The sequence below is a fragment of the Camelus bactrianus genome, chromosome 4 (assembly GCF_048773025.1).
Source record: "Camelus bactrianus isolate YW-2024 breed Bactrian camel chromosome 4, ASM4877302v1, whole genome shotgun sequence".
NCBI classification, from domain to species: Eukaryota; Metazoa; Chordata; class Mammalia; order Artiodactyla; family Camelidae; genus Camelus; species Camelus bactrianus.
This window is the reverse complement of record NC_133542.1, coordinates 47,422,487-47,447,016: the sequence shown is the minus strand read 5'-3', so window position 1 is coordinate 47,447,016 and position 24,530 is coordinate 47,422,487. Positions and strand designations below refer to the sequence as shown.

Here is a 24,530-nt window from a genome sequence, read left to right as displayed (position 1 = left end):
GGCTTTTGGGGACAACTTTGAAGGGACAGCAGGATGTCACCAGTGTGGTTCTGGCGCCCTCGTGTGGTTCATTTCAGCATTGCAGACAGTCCCAGGGAGTGGGGAAGGCCGCTCTGCGGAAACAAACTGAAGAGAAATGAGAGGGCTGCATGTAAACGTGGTGGACGATGGGTGCCGTAGCAGAGGGACAGACAGCAGAGGAAGGGACAGAGAAACGGCTATCTGAGCCTGACGTCACATGCAGGCAGAGGAGCTGGTGTAAGCAAGACCTGGGAGGCTCCCTCTGACTCCCAGTCCAGGGCTCTCTTAACTGCTTTCTACTCTATGGCCCCGTTACCTCAGGCGGACTGAGAAGGAAAGACAGGCCGAATGAGAACAGCTGAGTACAGAACAGTTTTATGCAGTATTTCTTTTACCTATTGACTTTCTGATGGTAAAAATTACTGTTTACTTACTGAACGAAATTTTTATTTCAGGGAAATGTAAAGAAGAAAATTAAAATTACCTTAAAGAAAAGCACTGTTATTCTGAAGTATTTCCTCAGCCTTTTTTTCATGCATATATATAATTTTTTCCAGCTGTATTGAGATACCATTAAAATATCATAAACTTATACATTTAACATTGTATAAGTTTAAGGTCTACAAAGTGATGACTTGATCACGTATATGTTGTGAAATGATTACCACAATAAGGTTAGTTAAGACATCCATCACCTCCCACATTTACAATTTTTTATATGTGGTAAGAACATTTAAGAGCTAATGTCTTAGCAACCTTCAAGTATGTGATAAGTGTGGTTAGCTACAGTCACCATGCTGAATATGAGATCCTCAAAATTTATTCATCTTGTAACTGGAAGTTTGTACTGTTTGACCGGCACCTCCCCTTTTCCCTTCACCTCTCAGTCCCTGGAAACCACCATTCTACTCTCTGTTTCTGTGAGTTTGGCTTTTTTCAGATTCCACATGTAAGTGAGATCACACAGTATTTCTTTCTCTGCCTGACACTTCACTTAGCATAATGTCCTCAAGGTCCATTCATGTTGTCAAAAACTGTGCGATTTCCTTCTTTTGTGGCTGTATGACATTTCATTCAGGGCGTATATATGTTTATATACACCTCACATTTTCTTTATGCATTCATCTGCTGCAGGACACTTAGGTTGTATACATTGTTTAAAACAAAATTGGGTTCATGTTGTGCTTATATAGTTCTATAACCTCCATTTTCCACTTAAAATAGTGTCATGTGCTTTTCCTTCATGTTATTAAATCTCCTATGACATGACCTTTTTCTTGGCTGCATGATATTCTACTTTACATTAGCTTATTCAAGTTTTTGTACAAACAGCTCTGCAAGAAATATCTTTGTTCAGAAATCACTACCCATATTTCTGTTTTTCCCTTAAGGAGGAACTCATAGAGATGGCATTACTGGGTCTGAATCTAGATACATCTTTAAAGATTCCTGTCCTCCAGACAGACAAGTTTACTTTCCATTGCAGGTCTGGGAGCCCCCCTAAGAAAAGTCATTTGGTTACATTAGAGGACCTGCAGCAACTTACACTTTTCATAAAACGTGAGGCATGAGTGAAGCCTTTTCCTTTCATCAAAAATAGCCTGAGCTCAGGCATGGGGGCTGTGGGGGCAGGACAAGAGGCTATCTGAGCTCTGCTTGTAGGTGACCAATTGTCCCAATCTGACCCAGTCTGAGGGGCTTTCCAGGATGTAGTGCTCTCAGTGCCAAAACTGGGATGGTCCTGGGCAGACAGGAATAATTGTTCACCTTAGCTACCAGACACCAGCTCCTGGTGTCACCCTGAGCAAGCCCCTTATCCTCTTCACCTGTGAGGGGGATGTCCTGGGCTGGGGGCCAGGCAGTGCATGAGGCAGGTGTGAAGAAAAATAGCTGTCACCCCTTGAGGTGGGGCTCCAGGTGGCCCAGGCTAACATCCTAACTCCATCATTTCCAGCTGTGTGACCTGGGCAAGGTACAAAAATTATCTCCACCATAACACGGTACAAGAAGTGACCTTATGGTGTCATTACAAAAATTACACACAGTGTTGGATGAACGTTCTTAGCACACCTTAGCTTTCGTCAGCCTTCAGCTAGCGTCAGCTAGGATGAGAACAAGGCGAGTTTTCATAGGAAACACAGGGGCCAATACAACCACAGACTGTGAGAGGAAAAGGGGTATGGCATTCCTAGAAGGCTTCCTGTAGGAGGTGAAAGTGGCGTCCACTTTACAAATTAAAAATGCCCCAGCCCTACTAAACATAGTGACAGGGATCAGCGCTCAAGATCCTGTTCCTCTTGGGACTGAAGTCCAGAGCGGTTTTCTCCATCCTTTACCTCCGCATCTTCTGACATCTCATCTTTATTTATTTAAGTTAATGTTATCATACTCTATTATTTAAATAATAAGCAGCTGTTTTATTTACTATTTAGATAATTACATTTGTTTATTTCAATATTAAACCTAGTATTATCTTTATTGTTTAAACATCAAATCTATGCAGTGTCTTTACTGTTTAAATATTAAACATGTATCGTGTCCACTGTCTGTCTCCACCCTCTAGAATGTGGCCTCCACACAAGCAGGGATCTAGGCAAGCGACTGGCACATAGCAGGTGCTCAATAAGTATTTGTTAAGTGATGTAACAACGATACAAGTCTCCAATTACAAGGGACTTACTGCGTGTGCCCTACACGTTGTGCATGCGCCAGTCTCCCACCAAGAGAGCCCCACTGTGCAGATGAGAAACCGAGGCTTAGAAGGTGCAGCAGCACCAGGAAAAGCAGAAGTTAGATTTAGTGGTGGGGTCCCTGCACTCCCCCTCTCTGCCTCATGCCCCAGAGGGGAGCCACCACCCAGAGGTTAGCAGGATCTAAGGGAACTATAGAGTCCCTTCACCCCAGGAGCAAGAGAGAAGGGTGACCTGTTCCCTGAGCTCTGCTGCCTCCTCCACATCCACCATGTGAATGAGAATCAGTCTCCATCGCACCAGAGCTGCATCCTGGGGAGAGTCCCTCAGGGACTCAGAAGGTGGGCTCAGGAAGGCCCCTCATCCTGAGGCGGGGATATTGAGTCTCTGAGAGGGGGAGGGTTTTGCCCCCAAGGTACACAACTGGGAAGCGGCAGGTCTAGGACTCAAACCCAGGTCTGCTGACCTTGCAACGTGCCACATCTAGTTCAGTGCTTCCCTCTTTGCCTCATCATGTGATTCACATGTGACTCAAATTCTGAAGGCCTTCTGTTACCGAACAAAAGTTCGTGTTCCCAACACACAGTGAGGGCAAACAAACCGAAACATCGGAGTTTGAAGCAGAGAAAGGTTTATTGCAGGGCCAAGCAAGGAGAATGGGTGGCTCATGCTCAAAAGACCTGAACTTCCCGATGGTTTTCACAGAAAAGGTTTTATAGAAAAAATTTAGCGTGAGGTTACAGGGCAATGCTCCAGGAATCTTGTGCTCTGTCTGAAGTTGCCGTCCTCCACCTGGGTGGGGCCCTAGTTCCTACAAAAGAACTCAAAGATACAGTTATGCATATTCCTTGAGGAGGAACCAGGACCCTGCCCTGAGTCTGCACTACTATTTCTTGACTGTTCCTCCCTTCTTTCTGCATTCACTCCCTTCCCTGATTAGTAACTGTTTGAACCTGTCCTTTGGAGCGCAGGGAAGGTCAAGGAGGCTGAATGAATAAGAAATGGAGGACAAAGAAAGGATTTGTACCAGGGAGGACCCCATAGGGTCCTGCTTCACTTCACTTCCTCTGGTCTTGGTTGACATCAGGAACCTATATTTGTGACAAGCTCGTTGGGTGTCTTATGATCAGAGAATCTTAGGTAAAGGGCCAGTCTCCCCTCTGCCCTGCAGCTCACTGTCCACAGATCCTTTCCCAAGTGCCAGGCACCAACTCCTCAACTGACCTCTGAGTGGGATTATGAGATTGTGCTTCTGTTCTCAAAAATGGTGGAGGTGGTGCCATCCCAGCCTTATCTCACTAGGAAACAGGTCACAGGACTTCCCTGAGCACACGAAATCAGAGGGAATAACTATCCCGTAACTACTTGGAAAACCCAAAGACTATTGTGCAAATGTTTGATGTTTTATTGACTCAGTCCTTGCTAGGTAAAACTTCATTTGTATTTCAAAAGTGTGTGTGTCACTTAGATACCAAGTAAAGTGTCTCATGATCCCTCTCAGAGGTCAGCAAATATTCTGAGTACCTGAGAGTTACCTTTCTGAGGGGCATAGGCTCTGCCTGTAGGTATGCTTGGAACAAAGGCAAATTTGGGGAAAGGAACCTAGGTCAGGGAGAATGAGAAGTCTGGGACTCCTTCCCATCCCACACTTCTTCTGGAGCCCAACTAGTTTAAACCTTAGTCATGCTTTGTGGGTCACCTCTTCCAGGTAGCCTTCCCTGATTGCAGCTAGTGCATTTTTGTTCTCTTATGGACACTCACAGCACATGGTATGTCCCTGTCTCAAGCCCTGATCATTTCTCCTTAGGATTGGACTCCAGTTTCCTCTCTGGGCTGCAGGTTCATTCACTCACACATTCCTGAGCCCTGCAGGAATTGAAACTTTCAAAGTTTAGGTTACTATTATGAGTCAAGGTATCAGTTTAGAGCTGTTGTTTTCCAAAATTGTCTGAGAAGAATCACTTGGGACTTGTGTTAGACAGAGAGAGACCACTGCCCACCCCCCCACCCCTCTGGAAATTTTGTAGTAGGTCTGACTTGGGGCTGGGGATCTATTTTTTAACCAATCTTCCAGGACCCAGAATCTAGCTTTCCAATCTGTAAAGTGCATACAAGGCACAAAAAACAGCACTGTGGGGGAGCTCTGCAGCATCAGGTAGTGAGGTCACGGTCAGGGAGAGCAGCAAACATCCTCTCTGTGAGCTGAGCAATGAAGGGTGAACAGGACTTTGTCAGGAAGCAGGCAGGGCCCTCGAAGCGCAAAGGACTAAGTGTTCGCAGTCTGGGGACTTGTACAAGAACACAGGCAAGTGAAAGTTCTGGGAAGAGAACCAGCAGCGGCTGGCCTGTGGCTGCAGCCTGGGGGTGTGAAGGGGAGTGGCAGAGACAGGCACAAAGGACTGCAGGGGCCTGAGAGTTGTGAGCTGAACAGAAAAGAAGGTCACTGACCCCTTGCTCGGGAAGGACCGCAGATGACCTTATCTGGACGGAGCTGCTCACAGTAGCCTGGACTCCACTGATGACAGCCTGTGTAAAGCTGTTTTTGTGGACATAAGGGCCCATGGAGCCTGAGGGCACTAGACAAGTTTCTAGAAAGCATTTTGGCAGGAGAGGGAGGGAGGTAGGGGGTAGAGGGTGCTTAAGCAAAGCTCCATTGGCAGCATTCCTTCCCATCGCCCCTTCCCCAAGAACCCAGATCCTCTCCACCAGCATTGTATTTGGGCACTCTTTTTGCCAAGCCCTGAGCTGGAGGGCCAGAAACAAGTCAGACAGCTCTGTCCTAGTGAGCGGGCAAGGGGAAAGGGAGACACCTTCATGAATGGTTGTAACATAAGGCAGATGTTAGAACTGCCCCAAACTTTGTGCTAGGGGAAGTTAAGGGCAAAAGCAACCAATATTGCCCAAGTTGATCAGAGAGTGCTTTTTGGGGGAAAAGGCAAGTGGCCTTGAAGGGTTAATATGTTTGATTGCCAAGAGTTGATGAAAGGGGAAAAAGGGTTTAAGGAACACAAGAATTTGCAAAACGTTGAGAGGCTGCACATGGCTGAAGCCCAGAATGTAACTGGGGATGAGGCAGACAGACTGGTAGAGGGGCCAGGACACAGAGAGCCTGCGAGTCAAGTTAAGGAGCTTGGATTTGGGTGGAGGGGGCAACAGGGACCCACTGGAAGTTTTTAAGATGAGGAGTGAGGTGATCACAGCTGGGTTAGAGGATGCTATCTGACATCTGAGACGGAGGTTGGAGGTATGGATAGACTGAGGAACGAAATTAAAGAACGGGTAGATGAGGACAGAGAAATGAAAGACTAACTTTAGGATCAACCCTGAATCAGAAAATAGAGGGTTTTGACTTCCAACATTCATATGCCCAAGAAGAGCCAATTAAGGATCTGGGAGGGTTCTGACCAGGAACTAAGAGCTGGAAGGGCAGAGGCCTACACGGTGACCTGCCGCACAAAGAAATGGACTGGCTCAGCTCCAGACAGGAGTGTTCCTGTCAGCCTGGGATTTCCCCACTCTGTTAAGTCTGTTGTGTGTTTAATTTCAATCTTTACCTCCTCTTTAGGTTTTACCACAGGAGAATAACTGCTGCTTTCTAATCTGAAATGAATTATTTGTGCTTATGAACATGCTGGATGCCTACCTGGTTTATTTATTTTTCGAATAATACATCTGAATAGGAACTCACACAAGACAGGGCAAACATAATTCTGACGTAAATGTCCTTCCCTGACTGCTGCCTGATTAATCATTCTGAGCTACTGTGTGGCCTTGTCATCCTGCGGAGCCTAAAATCTATCCCTGCATGCTAATTAGATGCCAGGTGCCTGCAACTGACAGTCAAGATTTGCTCTATCAAACCCCACCACCTGACCTTTACAATCTTATCTCCTGCTGCTATGACTTTCTCCACTAGTCCAGATTCCACTCGTTCATCCTCCAAAGCCCAATTCAAACACCTCCTACCCTATGAAGTCATTCCTGGTTCTCTCTTAAGTGGAAAGGCCCCTCATACTTCTGAATTTCCAGAGTCTTTTATATCCTTCATTGGATTCTAAGTTTCCCCAAGAGAGCTCAGGCAAGGACAATGGCACACAGTAGGTACCTCAGCAGAGCATTTGCCGAAATTAGGTAGCATGGTCTCCCACATCCCAAGAAGCAATTAATCAGGCCAGCTCAAGCAGACCACACAAAATTTTGGAATCACTATCTACAAAGTGCTCTTAGGGAGAGCCACTCACCTACAGCCATACCCTGACCAATGTTTTACTCCAGTGGACTCGCCTACTGGACTGAGCCCAAGTGAAATGCATTAACTTCACTTAGCTGACGAGCCTCGTGAAGATTGTCGCTCTCCAGGATGACCTATCGGTTTGCTTCAACCCCTCACATCTGTGTGCCTTTCACTTTACAAGTTAGAGGCAGCCAGACAATTATTCCCAGTGATTCTTACAAGGGCCAAAGAATGCATGCAAGGCAGGCGTTACTTTTCAGACATCTGGGGCTCAGGGGCCAGAGACTTGTCCAAGGTCACTCCCAGGATGGGTCAGGGCTATGACTTGACCTAGGCCTCCTAACTCCCGGTGCAGTGAAATCCAAGTCCTGTAAGTTGAGGTTGAAGGGAAACAGGGTTTAAAAGTGATTTGTACAGTCCAAAGCATACAGGTGTTCTTCTGTGAACTGCAGTGTCAGTAGCTGACAAAATGCGACTCCGAAGGTTTAACGAAATCTAACCAAGGTTACAAAGGGGAGCTAGGCTGCGCCTTCTCAAGTCTTCTGCGCACGCGCTTGCCACCCACAACTGCCAATTCCCAAGGGTCCGCCCGCAGACAGCACTAGAGAACGCGTTGGCTGTTTGTGGCAAGGCCGGGCCACCGTACGGCACCAAGGATACGGTATTCCGGATAGTGGAGCCCCATGGCTTTAAGACAGGTGTAATGAGTGACCCTACACCTGCCTTGCCGCGGCGAACCGCTGCCAGGAGTTGGTAGGCGTCTCCTGCTGCGGGTTTAGGGCGAGGCGGCGCGGCGGCGTCTGCCTCACGTGATCGGTCTCGGCGGCGTCGAGTGCGTCACGCTCCGCCTCGCGCTTCGGGGGTCGGTCAAGGTCTGCGCCTGCGCTGGCGCCGGCTCGCGGGCTCGCGGGCTCGCGAACCTGCGGGCGGCTACCGAGCGTGGAGCCGGGCGCCCGCGACGATGGGGTGAGTGCGGGAGGCGGGCGAGAGGGAAGCACGGGGCTCCCCAAGCCTCTGCGTGGAGATAGTGGAAGCACGAAGGAGGGTCTGAGGAGGGCGCCTGTCCGGCCCTCTGGCGCGGCCGCTGGGGGCACATCCCTCTCCGCGCGCGCGCACTGCGCCCCCTCTGCGCTCCTCGTCGCTCCCGCGCGCGTTGTCCCGGGTGGGGCCCGCCTCCGCCGCCTCCTCCGCCTCCTCCGCCGCAGGGGCTGGCGCTCGGCTCCCGGCTCTGCTGCCTGCCGCCGGGCTTCACTGGGCCGGGGGCGCCGTCCGGCTCCTGGAGCGAGCCTTTCCGGCTGAGCAGGCAGTGCGTTCATTTGGGCGCGCCCCAGGCGGGGAGGTGCCTCCTGGCGTTCACCAAGAACGGGGCGGGGAGGGGTCGGGGTTTCCTGCGCCCGGGGACCGTGGCGCTGGGACGGCGGAAGGGCCGCTGCCCGCTCGGGGTCTGGAATTTCGGGACCCTTGACTGGGTCGAATGTCAGAGACGGAAGGGGCCTTGGTGATCCCGTTCACCATACTCCCCTCCCCCTTACCACTGGTCTGGGAAATGGATGCCTGGAGAGCGGTAAGTTAAGCCACCTAGCCAGACAATGCTTTTTCTGCGACACCATGTTGCATCGCGTTGTAGGAAACTCGGTTGTTCAAGGCTTTGAGGAGGGTGGGGGCGGGCAGGGGGCCTAATTGTAAATCTCTGTACCAGTTATGTTGTATTAGGCTTATCTAGGTGGAATGTGTCGATGGCTCAGCTATATTTACTCCTTTACCCCCTCCCCCTTTTTTTTGCCCCTTAACAGCTGTACGCAGCTGGTCAGCTTAACAGCTGGTCTTAATTCCCACCTTCTGTTTCTCTGCATATAAGCTGTGAAGCAGAAGTAGCTGTGCAGTAACCTTGCCAGTCTGAGCCTCCTCTGCCCTTGTTTTGAAAGGATTCCATAAAATCAGATGTTAGGACTGGTCGAGTTCGCTAGTGGTTCTAGAGCAAAGGTTAGGTGCTTTGGATTTGCAGTCATCTTCAGTGCATCTTGTGGAAAGATCACAAGCTGTTATCTTTAAGAGGAATGGACTTACTCTGTCTCTCCTTTGGTAGGTGAGGCCCAGAAAAGTGGATTTTTAAATTAAAGACATTGCTTTGTATTTATAGTAGCGAGATAGTGTCCTTCCTAGGACTAGAACCCAGATTAATCTTGTTTTGAATGCTGACTCAGACCTGCTGACTTGTGGGAGTTAATATCCTTTGAGAGTTAACCATGCCTTCTTCCCAGTTTTTGCACAAGACCTTTGTGCCGGGATCACATGTGGGTATTATCCATGTGGGATATAAATTGCAGTGGTAAGTATTTAGATTTTACACTGTTTTCTTAGGCTACAAAAGCTTGACTCTTGCGGTTGCTTGAAAGTCAGCTTAATTTTGCTTCCTAGTGTTGACATATGTTGGGTGTTTTGGTGGCAAACAAAGTAAAATTATGGTAAATAAATTTTGCAATAAATTACAAAGAATTACTATCCATGTTAAAGAGATTAAATATAGAGATTTGTTTAGCAAAGAAATTTAGCCACGTTCACAGTGTAGCTAAACATGCAGAATTTTAAATTCCATTGCCACAGAAAACTGCACACTATCCTTCCTGCTATTGCTAAATTAAGAACCTATTCACACAGTTCTGGTGTGTAGGATGAGATGAAGGGGAAAGCTTTAAATTCTGTGAAGTCTGTGAGGGATTCATTACATTCCTTTTTTCTGTGTCCAGGCCTATTTTTAAAAATGTGCAACTCTAAATGTACAGTAATGTTCTTAAAATTTCTTAAAGTAGTTCAGTAAGTGATTGGCTGACTTCTGCTAGCCACAGTTTTCCATTTGTCTAATAACAGTCCCTGTTATTACAGACTTATGACAAAACTAGATGAAGTAACTTTAATTTGCAAAATTTTGGAAAGTAGTGCAAATACCATTTTAGTATAAATTAAAGGTGAACGTGGACAAAATTTTGTTGTTCAAGCCTGCAAATGACTTGGTTTGTGTTATCAAGGAACATATATTGTTAAAGAGCTTGTAGGTGATGGCTTTGGAATTTAAAATATTGGTATGTGTTCAGTATGTAAAAATGAAATTATTTTGTCAATTGTCACAATGTGTTGTACAATCACATACATAAATCTGAGTATTTTTATTGATCTTAACATTGTTTAGTTCTAAAACTCTGAAGAAGAGCAAAGCATTACATAGATACAAAGCATTTCTATGCTAACTTGTTTTTAAATGTTGATTAATCATAGATTGGCAAGTATGGTACTAGTAAGAGTTTTTAAACTCATGTCTGGCATCTGAAACAATATGAAGTGAGGATGTGGAAAACTAAATGATTAATAATCATCTAACTCTATACCCTGCCAAACTTCTCAAGCATCAGTAGAACAGTTTCTTTTTTTTCGTTTTAAGCTAGAGATGCCATTGGCTCCCTTAATTGGTTAAGAGCACAGAAGGTAACAGGCGGAAGGTCTGCTTTAAACAAATTAAAAAGCTGTTTTTTTCCCCCAATTCTCCCTAAGTCAGATTATGCACACCCACAAAGTGGTGTGTAAAGGACAGCTGTTGTGCACAAGTTGTTGTATCCTGAATTAAGGGGAACAGCTATTGAAACAAGAATTAGCACAATTATCAACAGGTTATCAAGTTTAAAAATTGAGTCTTCAAATGCTCCATGGCAGAATGTACTATATAAAGTACTTCGAGTATGAAGGAGGAAATCTGTACAGCTTTTAACAAAAATGCTTTTCCAGAAAATCAAAACAACGCAGTCAGGGTCAAGGAGGCTGTAACAGCTAGGTATCAGAGCTACAGCTTCTTATATCTGCGCTGGAAAATCCTATTTATCATGAATGGATTAAAAGTTCAGAACAAAAAGAACATTTTAAACATTTCTCTCTTTATTCATTTTAAGATCTCAGTTTCTTTCCTCCTCACCCTGTATTTCAGCATGATCAGCAGAAAGATGGCTACTTTTAGAAGTGGCTATTTTATTTTTCTTCCTGTGGCGAGACTGTTGTGGGGCATGGATACTTCAGGCTCGTATGTATCCATGACCAGCCTCCCACTGTGGTCAAAAAACTTAGCAGTGGACTTTGTGCACCCAGCTGCCTGCTGCTGCCTTGTCCTCCCACCAACAATGGTCAGCTTCAGGGTGTATTTATCATTGAACCTTTTGAGGCTAGAGGATAGTTGTCGAATATCAGAATCCATCCCTGTAGGATCTTTCCTGTGGGCCACGAGAAAGGTGCTCTGCTCCTAAGCATTCATTAAAGAAATGTGATGTGTGAAGCCCAAGCAGGCCTGGACTCTGGAAAGGGTACAGGTCATCCCAAATCAGAGCCACTGTGGCAAGGGCACAGGAGATGGTACAGATAGTGAGGTGACCGCCAGTTAGACCAAAATTCTCCATAGAATTTCTTAAAAGGTAATAGTGAAAGTTTTGCTTAAAGGAAAATACATAGACTTAAACACTCAAATTATGAAACAAAGAATAAATAAGAATTTTCTCTTCAAGAAATTGGAAGAAATGCAACCTAGACAAAGCAGGAGAAATGAGATAATAAAGAGGAAAAACAAATTTAAAAACTAAAAAACAGTAAAATTGGTAAATTCAAGAGCTGATTCTTCGCTGGGTTGGGAGGAATGTCAATTAGGTAAACTGGTGACCCTGCTCAAGAAAAGAGAATGTAAACACACAAAATTAGAAGTATATTTTAAGCAGCAAGTGCTTTATAAGACTTTTTTTTTTTTTTAAGGAAATCCAGTTGTCAAAATTGACTGCAGAAGAGAACCTAACAGACAAGTGAAAATGGAAGAAATTGAGAAAGTTATCAAAAAGCTGCCATCCCCCAGAACACCAGGTCCACATGGTGTTTCAGGTGAATTCTTTTAACTTTCAAGAAAAAGATAATTTTGGTAAGATTTAAATTGTTAAATAAAGAAGGAAAAATGAGAGATTCCTTGTACAAAGCCAGTGGAACATTGACACCTGAAAGTGATGTGAAGGTAGTGCTGAAATTGAAAACTTGGTGTGTTATGAGTAGTGATGTGAAATTAAAGAATAAAATATTAGCAAACTGTATTCAGTGATACATTAAAGGGGTATTTCACTGTGGCCAAGTAGGATTCATCCCTGTATTGCAAGGGTGAGTAGGTACCAAGAAATTTGCAAATGTATATGTGAAATAAATACATCCAAAAAGAACAGTAGTAATAGTTCATCCTTGCTGAGCCACCGACTGCTCTAGACTGCTCTCCTGGGTGCTTTACATGTATGAGGCTGGTGTATGAGGTAGGTAACATCGTTATTTAAAAAAAATTTTTTTTTGCAAGGGGTAGGTAATTGGGTTTATTTCTTTATTTTAGTGTTTTCAATGGAAGTACCTGGGTATTGAACCCAGGACCTCATGCATACTAAGCATGTGCTCTGCCACTTGAGCTATACCCTCCCCCCACAACATCCTTATTTTATAAATGAGGAAACTACGCCATTGAGTAACTTGGTGAAGGTCACACCATAACTATGTGGGGGAGCCAGAAGTTGAACCCAGTCAATTAGCTGTGTCTGTCAAATGTTACTCTGGCTCTATCTCTAGTATCCATACAGTCTTCTCAGTAGCTTTCTAAAAGCATCTGACCAAGGATAGATTCCTGATTTAGTGGTAGTGGGAAGGGGTGGAGGTGGTAGTAAAACAGGAATAAATACGTAGTCCCTTCCCATGTTTGAAAACTGTAATAAAAGGCCCTTATTATCAGTTGATCATTAGTCCCAGGAAAATGAAATCTATTTCTAATGGGAAACAATTTCCTAGTAAATAAGCAGGGGGTAGGGGCCTAACTTATAACTGCAGATATTCTAATTCTTAGGATGAATGCAGAATGAAATTTTGGAGATTATACTGTAATTCGTCAGATGAGATTATATGCCAGCACAGGGGAGGCACGCTTCACTTCATGTTTGCAGCACAGTCCTAAGATGGGCAGGGATCGATGCCAACAGGGAAGGTTACTTGAGTGGGAACAAATTTTATATGGGCCATTTGATCAGTGAGTATTTTGGTGTCATGATGGTTTGTCTCCTGGTGTAAACTTGAAACTGCTAGGACTTGGATTATGAGCACTCACATGACAGGAACTTCCTGTTTCTCAAACCAAAAGCCAATGTCATGCTTGACAGTTAATCCCTAGCAGAGTTTTCACAAATGTCAAGAACAATATAAGAATGTTCACTATTACCATAATTTAACTTTGTTCAGGAAGAATTTCTTAATCCAATAAGATAGAAGGAAGAAAGATACATACTATAAAGGAGAAGGCAAAATTATTTGTGATACTTTATATAGCAGAAACAAATAAGTCCACCAAAGATCTGAGAAACACAGGGCTTTGTAAGTTGGCTGTTTCTAACCTTAATGCATAGGAATTGGTAGCTTTTTCATACGCAGACAGAAAGCAGTTAGAAAATTAATTGGAGGGAGACAACCTACTCGTAATAAGGACTGTAAAGGAAAAAATCTAGACATAAGAAATATTCAAGGTCTGTATGAAAGAAATTCTAAATGTTACCAAGGTCTGTAAAAACAAACAAGTAAATAGGAAGATACCACATCCTTGTATAGTAAGATTCAGTTTTAATAAAGTGACAGTTCCTTAAATTTGTCTATAAAGTCATTTCTGCTATAAAATACCAAAAAGATTTTTGGGAAGAATATGACAAAAATACACTAAAGTTTGCCTAGAAAAATGAGAGCCAGGAAAACTGGTACTTCTGATAAGAGTAAAAAGGAAAGTCCTACTAGATAATGAAATCTTTTCTGATGCTACGGTAGATTAAAACCGGTTGGTACTAGAGAAGAAATCCTAGGCCACTGCAGAATGGAATGGAGTGCAGAAATCAACGTACTTGCCTGTGAGTATTTAGATTATGCTAACCCGTGATGAAAAGTAAGCTCAGCAGTCAGTTTCTAGGCAAGCTCTTAACTTTGGTTCATTCCTTATAGTGAAACTCCAGAGAAATTACAATACAGATAGCAAATAAAATTGTAGAAGTTGTAGAAGGAAGCATGGATTACTTGTTTATAATTTTAGAACAGTGAAGGCCTTCTAAGGAGGACAGAAAACCTAGAAGCCAAGATCGATAGATTTAATATCCATGTTAAGAACCTTCAGGATCACAAAAAATGATGCAGACAAAGTGGGGAAAGTATTTGCCATAATTGGATTAATACAATTAGGATTGGTGTTCTTCATATATAATGACATTTTACAAATCAAGAAAAAAATGAGTGCCTGTAGAAAAATGGGTAACCTGAAAATTTACAGTAAAAGAAACGCAGATGGTCAATAAAATTTTTTAAATGCTGAATTTGATTTAAAAAATATTAAATGACAAAACAAGATTCTTTTTTCTTCACCCATCAGATTGGTGGAAATTACAGTTTAATACCTGATGCTGGAAATGGTAGGGGAACACTGGTAAATTGTAGTCAGTTTTCTGGGGGCAGTGTGGAGTAGCTATTGAATTAAAGTATATTGCTGTTTGAGCCAGCTGTCCATTCTAAAGATTTACCCTACGGATAAACTTGTGAGAGTTCACCAGGTGTAGATGCAAAGTTGCCCATTGCAATATTGTTTAAAAGAGAAAAAAGAAAAAAAAAACAAACCAAAACAAAAAACAGCAACCATAAATAGGAGATAGAATAAATTACATACAGTACATGCGTTTGATAGACTACTGTGTAACCATTCAAAACATTGGGGTATCTGCACTGTTGTACACCTTGCTTTTTCACTAAATAGTGTGTTCTTTTTATGTTTTTTTTTGAGGTATTGTCAGTTCACAGTGTTGTGTCAGTTTCTTCTTGTGTATTTTTTAAATGGTGGGTAGGTTGGTGAGGATGGAGTGGAGTGTGACTTGAGTCAGGCTGACTAGTAAAGAGGCTTTGGCACTGGTCAGACAGGAGATGAAGAGGACCCGGGCTGGGGCGGCAAGCCTAGAGGAGAGGATGTGTGCATATTTAATTGGTTTAATTGTATTTTTCTTTTAAAAAAAAATGCATGTCTTTTTAAAAAATGTGTATTTTAATATGTAAGTTTCTTTTCTGAACAAAGTAATATACATTTCTTTTGTGAATTTTTGTTTAAGTGAGTCATTTGTTGTTTTTTTGGATCTGCAAGCAGTCCAACTCCAAGGAATCTGGCCTCTTGGTCAAGCACACCAGTGACTTCCTAATCTAACTGCTTTAGTCCCTGACAAAATTAGGAATAATTCCTCTCTGTGAATCAGGCCTTTCCTTTGGTTATTTAAATTGCAGTGGAGCAAATTTTCAGAATGGCAGGGGACACTTTTTACTGGCCCTTTATTCCCCATCATGGTAGTGCTAAGCAGCATTCAGATGTAAGTCCTGCTCCTCCAGCCTCTGCCAAAGGTGAGGTCTCTTCAAGTGAACGAAGCATTATGGCCCCCAGGGTGGTGTGGCTGCCCTGGTCATAGGGGTGGGCAGTGAATGATTGGAGCCTTGGTATCGTCTAGCTCTATAGGTGTGAGCAGGTGGCAACGAGGAGAAGAGTTTCCTGACCCCTTTGATTACCTTCTGGAGGGCAGGCTTTGGTCCTGCAGTGATTTCCAGTCATGATTCTTCTCAACTGAGAGTACATTTGTCTTTTCTAATAGAAATGTGGTAACAAGTCCGCTCCAGCTGCAGACAGAGAGGCTTTGGGCCAAAGTGTGTAGATGTTACATTTTCTTAATATAGTCTGTCTTCTGGGAAAAGGGCATACAGGGACCTTGGTGTAACATGCTTAAGTTGAAAATAGTTTGTTTCCAATTGTACACGTGAAAAAGGGAAAAAATAGTATATAGTAGCTTCAGAGGGTCTTGGGATTATCCTGAGGGTCTCAGATGCCAGTCCTAGCCTGCTTCTCCATCCTTGCCTCCCACCCATCTGTCTCCCATTAAGCTCCAGCAGGACACACTCCTCATGAGTGTGATGCTGCTGCTGCATTGACACAGGGCCAGCACCTTAGCCTGTGCTGCCTTTGGCTAAAATGTGCTTCACCTTTAGGTACATCCGAGTCCTACTCGGCTTTCAGAGCCCTGCCCGTAGCCTGCCCTGTCATTCCCTCCAGACAGCTAGTTAATGACCCCTACCTCTGTGAGGCCTCGTACCCATTTCTGTGGCTGCATTTATCACTCTCTAGTCTAACGATTTGCTTGTCTTATCTCCAGTGAGGTGAGGGTCCTTATTTATCTCTACTCTCTGACACCTAGGGGAGTGCCTGAAACTCTAGAGGAGCTGAGTAAGTTGGTCGAATTAAAAATCTCTTAGTATACTGACGGGCCAGTGTAAGAGCAGGCAAAGAAGAAGAAATCCCCAACGAAAGTAAATGAAAGTCTTCTTGACAGTGCCATCCTGTGAGTCTCAAAGAAGCAAATACAAAAACATTTTTATTTAAAAGAAATCAGGGAGGAAGGAAACAGCTGCGTAGGCTGACACATGCTGAGTGGACTCTGCAGTGCTCAGCGTGTCCCCAGCGCGGTGCTGGGGCCTGATGCACCATACTCTTCAGCTGACTTCCACTCCAGCCTGCAGGTTGGGTGGCATTGGCCGGTTGTGAGTGTGGAAACAGTCTCAGGGAGGTATAGCAATTTGCCTTCAGTCACTTAGGAACTTGGTCTCACCCTGTCACTGTTGGCCTTTTGTTGTCTGGGTGAGACCTTCATTACTGTGACTGTCTCCAACTTCTGAATGCAGAGTTCAGTAGATTGAGAAAATTCAAGTTGAAAAATGTAGAAAAGGAAATAATGGCATTATTATAAAATTAGAAAATATAAACTGCTCACTTTGGCTTTTTGTATGTATATTGATAGAAACAGGATTGTGCCATGTCAATAAAAGTATTCTTAATTTTTTTTTCTGTAACACTTTATTGATCAAAAAAAATGACTCACTGCTATCTAAAACTTCATTAACACCATTAAAAATTCAAAATTAGTATACTGAACCTTAAATACTCTTATTTTTAATACCCATATGATATCCCATCAGGTGGATACATCTCCATTTAGGCAGCAGGTCCTTTACTGTTAAGCATTTAATTTTTACTAAGTATTTCTGTTAAGAGCATTATTGTAGTTGTCCTGTAGTTGAGTTTTTGTGTAGTCTTTTGTTAATTATTTCCCTTGACTGTATTTCTAGAAGGAAAGTTATGGTCATGTATGTACATGTTCCATATTTTATGTTACAGACCTGTGGCTCCTGCACATACGAGCTTTGCAAGGACCGATGCTTTCTGATTCTTTTCTGTGCTTCACTCTGCTTCACCTTCACAGTGATGACATTTCTCCTTCACGTATTTTGTCCTGAGTGCTTAACGGTTCACAGCAGCATGTGTGGTATGGGGAGGAAAGAAACAGAAGGAACTTGGTTTGTTTACTTTTTGTCTTAGGTTAAAGACCTAGATGGTTTATCTGACTTTTTTTTTTTTTTTTTTACTTATTTATAATTGAAACCCTTACATATAGTCTTTTTGTGTGTATGTGTGTGTGTTTTTAAAAAGATCTTAAGATTTATCATCTTAACCAATTTTAAGTATATAGTTCAATAAAGTTTAAATGTATTTACATTGTTATAAAACAGATCTCCAGAAATTTTTCATCTGACAGGATTGAAACTATACCCATTAAACAGTAATTCTGTTTCCACCTCCCCTAGCCCTTGGTAACCATCATTCTACTTTCTGTCTGTGAATTTCACTGCTTTAAGTACCTCATATAAGTGGAATTGCACAGTATCTGTCCTGCTGTGACTTGCTTATTTCACTTGTCCTCAAGGTTCATCCATGTTGTAGCATGTGATAAGATTTCCTTCCTTTTTAAGGTCACGTAATATTCCATTGTATGTATATACTCTGTTTTGTTTATCTGTTCATTCATTAGTGGACACTTGGGTTGCTTCCACCTTTTGGCTATTTGTGAATAGTTCTGCTGTGAACATGGATGTGCAGGTATCTCTGGAGATCCTGCATTCAGTTCTTTTGGTTATATACCTAGAAATGGGATTGATGGATCATATGGTAGTTCTATTTTTCATTTTTGAAGAATCGCCATACTGTTATCCATAATGGTTGCACTGTTTAGCATCCCCACTAACACTTGTTATTTTCTGGGCTTTTTAAATGGTAGCTGTCCCAGTGGGTATGAGGTGATACCTCATTGTGGCTTTGATTTGCATTTCTGTGATAATAAGTGATGTTGACCATCTTTTTACATGCCTGTTGGCATTTTGTATATCTACTTTGGAGAAATGTCTGTTTGAGGCATTTGCTCATTTTTAAATCAAGTTATTTAATTTTTTTGTTGTTGTTCTTAAATGTAGCTTCTTACTGTTGAGGAATAAGATCAATTTAAAAATATTTAGCCTGATATGTCTAAAATATAATAAAAAATTACCATATATTCCCCAAATAAAGGTACTTTCTTGGCCTATTTCTAGGATGTGGGAATTGTTCTGGATGATCTGACTATTTGGATCCTTTTGGGGAAAGTCATACTTAGATGACTGGCAGTTTAGAAAGCAGATGTAGTCTAGGGGTAGGACATTGCCCTCGTTCCACTCAGTGGGCTAAGCTCAAATCTTTTTCAGCACGGTCTGGTACAGCCACCCTTTGTCTCAGGGCAGCCTCTCAAAGTCAGTGCCATCTGTGGTGTGACAGCAGGAGCATGAACTCTGAAATCAGACTTCATTTCAAGATGCCAGCTCCACCAGTTACTAACTGTACCTTGGACAAAGGAGAGTATGGGTTTTTTTCATTTGTAAAACTGGGAAAATAATGTTTATGTTATGGAGTTGTTTTGAGAATGAAGTATGTGAAAATATAATGTATAGTACATACCTGCGGGCCTTCCTCGACCCTGTCCTCCCAGCCTCCACCTGCCAGAGTGCAGGCTCAGTGTCCCTTCCTGTGTGCCCACAGTGCTTATTTATCACAAATGGTTTTACACTGTGAGGTGATTGTTTGCCTTGGCAGCGTCTTCTGTTAGATTGCAGTTGCTCGTTTTTGACTCTCTAGCACTTAGCAGAGGGCCTAGTTCAGAGGAGACACTAAGAGTTAGTGAACAGAATGATGGAATGCATGTCTTGCTATTTTATTTCTCGTGGAAGGACTTTGAATCTGTTTCAGAAGGATAATAGTGTATACCATTATGTAATTGTAGGCATTACGTATGAACTAGTCCAGTGGTTCTCAAATTGTTTGGTTTCAGGACTGCTTCCTTTACACTTAAAATTTTTTGTGGGCCCCAGGAGCCTTTATTTGTATGGATTAATATGCATGGTCTTAGAAATTAAAATAAAAGTTTTAAATATTTATTAATTTACTTTAAAATAACAATGATAAACCCATTACATGTTAACATAACAATTTCATGGAAAGTATTTTCCAAAAAAAAAATTAATGAGAAGTGTGTTTTACAGTTTTGTAAGTCTCTTTAATGTCTAACTTAAAAGATAAGTGAAGTCTCATATGTGCTTCTGCACTTGGTCTGTTGTGATAAATTGTTTTGGTTGAAGTATATGCAGAAAATCCAGCCTCACATAGGTATGTAACTGGAGAAGAGAGGGCCTCCTAGATCCCTGAAAGGGCCTCAGGGACATTAAAAATACTTTTAAGAACTATTGATCTAACCTAAAAGGGAAAATGCAGTAAAGTCCAGAAATTGGAGAAAGGATTAGGAGGAAGTTTCATGTGTTTAGTACAGTATATAAAGGTTTACTTATTGTCATTTTATCATTTGTAGGTTAAAAAAACATCCTTCATGAAGAAGAAAGATCTTAAGCAACATGATGGATTCAGAAGCTCATGAAAAGAGGCCGCCCATCCTAGCATCTTCAAAACAAGATATATCACCTCATATTGCCAATGTTAGTGAAGTGAAGCATTACTTGTGTGGCTGCTGTGCAGCTTTCAACAATGTAGCCATCACGTTTCCCATTCAGAAGGTCCTCTTTAGGCAACAGCTGTATGGCATCAAAACCCGGGATGCTGTACTTCAGTTGAGGAGGGATGGATTTCGAAACTTGTATCGCGGAATCCTTCCCCCATTAATGCAGAAGACAACCACACTGGCACTTATGTTTGGTCTTTATGAGGACTTATCTTGCCTTCTCCGTAAGCATGTCAGTACCCCGGAGTTTGCAACCCGTAGCATGGCAGCAGCACTCGCAGGGACAACAGAAGCAATCTTCACTCCATTGGAAAGAGTTCAGACATTGCTTCAAGACCACAAGCATCATGACAAATTTACAAACACTTACCAGGCTTTCAAGGCACTGAAATGCCATGGAATTAGAGAGTATTATCGAGGCTTGGTGCCCATTCTTTTCCGTAACGGATTCAGCAATGTCCTTTTTTTTGGCCTTCGAGGTCCCATCAAGGAGCACCTGCCCACGGCGACAACTCACAGTGCTCATTTGGTCAATGATTTTATCTGCGGAGGCCTTTTGGGTGCCATGTTGGGAATCTTGTTTTTTCCAGTTAATGTTGTAAAAACTCGCATGCAGTCTCAGATTGGTGGAGAATTTCAGTCTTTCCCCAAGGTTTTCCAAAAAATCTGGCTCGAAAGGGACAGGAAATTGACAAATCTTTTCAGAGGTGCCCATCTGAATTACCATCGGTCCCTCATCTCTTGGGGCATAATTAATGCGACTTATGAATTCCTGTTAAAGATTATATGAAAGAAATTAGTTGAGTGCCATTTATCAACTGAATAGACCTAAAAAGAATGCAGTTTGGCATCGTTCCTAATTGGCCAAGTACAAGTTGGTGTCGTAAGTTCAGGGCACAATGAATTATGGGCAAAGCTGTTTTCCTTAAGCACCAACAAATGCAGAATAAAAGGTTTCAGTAGGAAATTTTAAGGGTTTTTTTGGGTTTGTTTCTATTTTTAAAAAATCATTATCTGAGAACTTTAGGCTAATTGCCAGATTAATAGCTGTCTAGTTGATGGCTTTTGACAAGGAAACTAACAGACAAGATATGATTCTTTTTTCCAGAAGTCTTCTGTGTCTAAACATAAGTGGCCATGACCAGCCAGAGAAAAGACTCTTAGAGTCCCATGAATTCTCAGGCTTACTTCTATTACTCCATTTCTTGCTTCTCTGCTCTTAGGAGGAGTTGCAAAGGCAGTTTTTGTTCACTTAAGCATATCCGTGGTAGGACAGAGGGACAGAATAGAGATGAAAAACAGATGATTATTTGTAGGCTTTTCGTGATAAGTTGTGTTTGTTTTGAAACTGAGCACCTGTTGGGATGGTCATTATCCAAGCAACTAATGAAATCTCCCAAATGGAGAGGTTTTGCTTTCTAGGGTTGAAAGTTTTCTCTGTAGTTCTAAATGTGACCGTGAACCTTTCCAAAATATTTTTATGTTAATTTCTCTCATTGCATTGCCAAAAGATGGCGGGACTTAAATTTTGTTAATGGTGTTTCATCCCACTAGGAGGTTTTGTGTTACAGGTATCTCCCACTTTTCCAGTTTCCTTTATGCCACTTCACTTATACAAAAGACCTATGTCAGTACCTGTCTTCACTAACTGAAAGAAATCCAAAGAGGATTTTTGCTTTTACGAAAAAAGGTAATTGCTTCTCACTCTACCCCATTTCGGCTTATGAAAGGTTCCACAGGAATATGTGGGAAACCTGTAATTGCATACAGGTCCAACTCTGTTTAGCTCTGTGTCTTTGAATTATTGTTGCCAACTTAGTTAAGAGCTTTGGAGTTGGTTTTTTTTTTTTCCTTTGAGTAATAGTTTGTCCTATTCAAATGTCCTATTTGCGTGAAATTCCCTTGAGGAAAAAAACAACAAAAATGCTGCTATAAAGTTTTATTTTGGAAGTCTCTTAATAGGATCTCAGTTTTTTTGGTTTCTAAATGTTACTTGGAAGGGAAAAAAGATCTCAGGATAGCTTTCACCCCACAGTGTTAGCTTTTTAAATGAATTTTATTCATGGGAATAGACTTCTATTAGGATTTTTACATTTTGGAAACCCAATTTTAACCATTTCATCATTTAAACAATAAAACAGTTTGGGAGGGTAAGACCTAAATAAAAATAATCGGAAGGGTTAGTTTGAAATTCTGGAAATTGGTAATAATTGGATAGCATACCTGTCCCTCACCTAACAGACAAAAACTTACTTGTCAAAGGGATCAGATTTTAAAATAATTTTTTCCAGATAAATAAGGCAGAATGACTCCTACACCAATTGAATGAATAACTAATATATGACATCCTAGAAAAGTGGTTTATCAATCTTTACGTAATCCACATCTGTATATACTATGTAGTTAAACTTGTGTCCCAGCATCTGACACGGCAGAGCACGTAGGTTTCTTAATACCAGTCTTTCAGCGTTCTGGGTAATTGCATGTGAATACGTGCACATGCTGACCAAAATAAAACCAGGGTCTCAATTGGTAGTTTACTCAGTTTCTGGACAGACAGTCCAAAAAAGATGTTTACCTCTCAATGCAGGGTGGCTGGTCAGATGGCACGAGTGTCCTTCCAGCTGCAGAGGATTCGGAGGCGTGGACAAGAGTTTGCCAGGCGGTAATGAGGCGCAGTAGCTTTACAGCGGTTCTGTTTGACAGCGTTGTGCTGGGAATGGCAGTTTATTCTGGAAACCAAGGTGCAGATGTCAGGATTTGAGAAAACAATTTGACACCAAATAAATGTGAGTAGCATCCTTTGGCCTATTGAATAGAGTCAGAACTTGAAGCGGGTTGAGTTTCAGAAATGAGTGGCAAAGGCCCGGCGCTGCCTGACCCCTCGTTCCTGTGTATGTCCCCGAGCACCTTAGCCTGGGGTCGTGCCTCGCCCTGGGAGTGGGCTCTGTGGACCTTCAGATCCACGGGGCTTCCTTTTGTCTGTACACTCCATGTAGGTGTTAGAAATCTAAGTTCTAAAGCACTTCTGTGAAATACAAGTGAAGTGAGAATTTGAAGGTGGGTGCTTTGCTTTCTGCTGTCTCAAACGTGGCATTTAAAAACAATAAATATTTTTAATGATTTTAACTCATAATATTTTGGGATTTTTTTTTTGTCACTTTTTATAACTTTTGAAGACCAAACTGCAAATGCATTACCAGGAATGGTTTTGTGTTGTCCTGTGGATTTCTTAATTTGACAGAAAACTCAACAGAACTTACGGTAGCCAACAGCTTTGTCTGAACTCTGAAATAAGTAAAAATGTGTTATTAGTAAGAGATTCTAACTATTGCTTTCACCTTCAGTGTGAACTAGTGTGGTAGTAATTTTGAAAAGACAAACATTATTGAATAACTTTATCTGGAAAGCTTTAAAAGTGGCCTTTCTGTTATATACGTGGCACTGACGGCTCGTGAGTGCAGGGCACTTCTTTCTGGTCTTGCCTCCACTACTTCAGGTCTGATGCCACCAGAAATCTGTTATGGATTCTACATTTAACACACTTAGAGTGGTACAGACCCCCAGGACTGCACCATAGAGTAAACACAACCTCCATATGGTGGCAAGCATGTGTGTCTTTGTTTCGTTTGTGGTTGAAGACAAAGTTGATGTTTTTATCTCAATAGTCGATATTCATCTTACTTTATGGTTCTTTATATAATCACCTACTGTATATTGTGAACTGTGCAATAAGTCAGAATTGTATATATAATCATCTTTGGAGACCTGAAATCCCCTGCTTGAGTACAGTGGTAATACTCAGTTACAAGGCTGTGCAGACGTGTAAGGGAGTAATAACGGGTGGTGCTAGTGGGCCTCATGGTGGGCCGGTCTTGTTGACCAGCACTGGTTCATTGTGGGTGAAGTACTGCTGTCAAAGGGGGTGCAGTCAGGATGGAGCTGAGACAGGAGATCACATTTAAAGAAAGTGTAAGCACTCAGACTTGATCTCTCTTAAAATAATCTTTGTTTTCTCACGTGTTTATAAATACATATCAAAGACTTGAACAGGTGTTCTTAAATTTGAGGATTTTTAGTTTTTAATGCTGTCTTTTTGCCTGATATTGAATATTTGCTTGCCTGAATGGCTCCCAAATTGTGGGGAGTCTCTACATGTTTCCTTTTTTAAAGTTTCATTATTAGAAGTGGTTAAGCACACAAAGCTGTTTTTGTTTGATATTTTGAGTTTATTGTGACTGTATGAGTTTAAATGCCATCTGTTAAATGTTCTAGAATTAACATGCTTTTGGTAATTCTGTCTGGAATAAAGTTTTTTGTTTGTTTGTTTTTTAAGTGCATTCATGTTGGTCTTCTCTTGCCGTTGGGTTAGGGTTACCAGCGCTTCCCTTTTTGTGGTAGATTAGTCTGTTAGTCTTTTTGCTGATGGAACATTTAGCACACAACTTTGACTCTTAGTAACTTCACCTGATAAGTTTGTAGGCAGGAAAATTCTGCATTTATCCATCTTGTTTGCTCAAGAGAAGTTCCAGATAAGTTAATTTTCTAGATAGCTTAACTGCAAAGCATTTTGTTTTGTTTTGTTTTTAAAGGTTTTGCTTAAATGTAATAAAC

The 24,530-nt window shown here is 42.1% G+C and overlaps 1 protein-coding gene across 3 annotated transcripts; it reads left to right on the top strand.

Moving 5' to 3' along the window:
- Positions 1 to 7,562: 7,562 nt before the first annotated feature.
- SLC25A51 (solute carrier family 25 member 51) lies at positions 7,563 to 24,256 on the top strand. Of its 3 annotated transcripts, XR_012506433.1 has the most exons (4): positions 7,563 to 7,911; positions 11,728 to 11,850; positions 19,770 to 21,606; positions 22,507 to 24,256. XR_012506433.1 is itself a non-coding variant. In XM_074361858.1 (3 exons), the coding sequence occupies exon 3, from the start codon at positions 19,813 to 19,815 to the stop codon at positions 20,704 to 20,706; it is 894 nt and encodes a 297-aa protein (XP_074217959.1). In that variant the 5' UTR covers positions 7,563 to 7,911; positions 11,728 to 11,850; positions 19,770 to 19,812; the 3' UTR covers positions 20,707 to 24,256. The 3 variants fall into 3 exon arrangements, 2 of the variants coding, with proteins under 2 accessions (XP_074217959.1, XP_010951207.1); XM_074361858.1 differs by having other exon boundaries at positions 19,770 to 24,256; XM_010952905.3 differs by lacking the exon at positions 7,563 to 7,911 and adding an exon at positions 7,930 to 8,509 and having other exon boundaries at positions 19,770 to 24,256.
- The last annotated feature ends 274 nt before the right edge of the window (positions 24,257 to 24,530 follow it).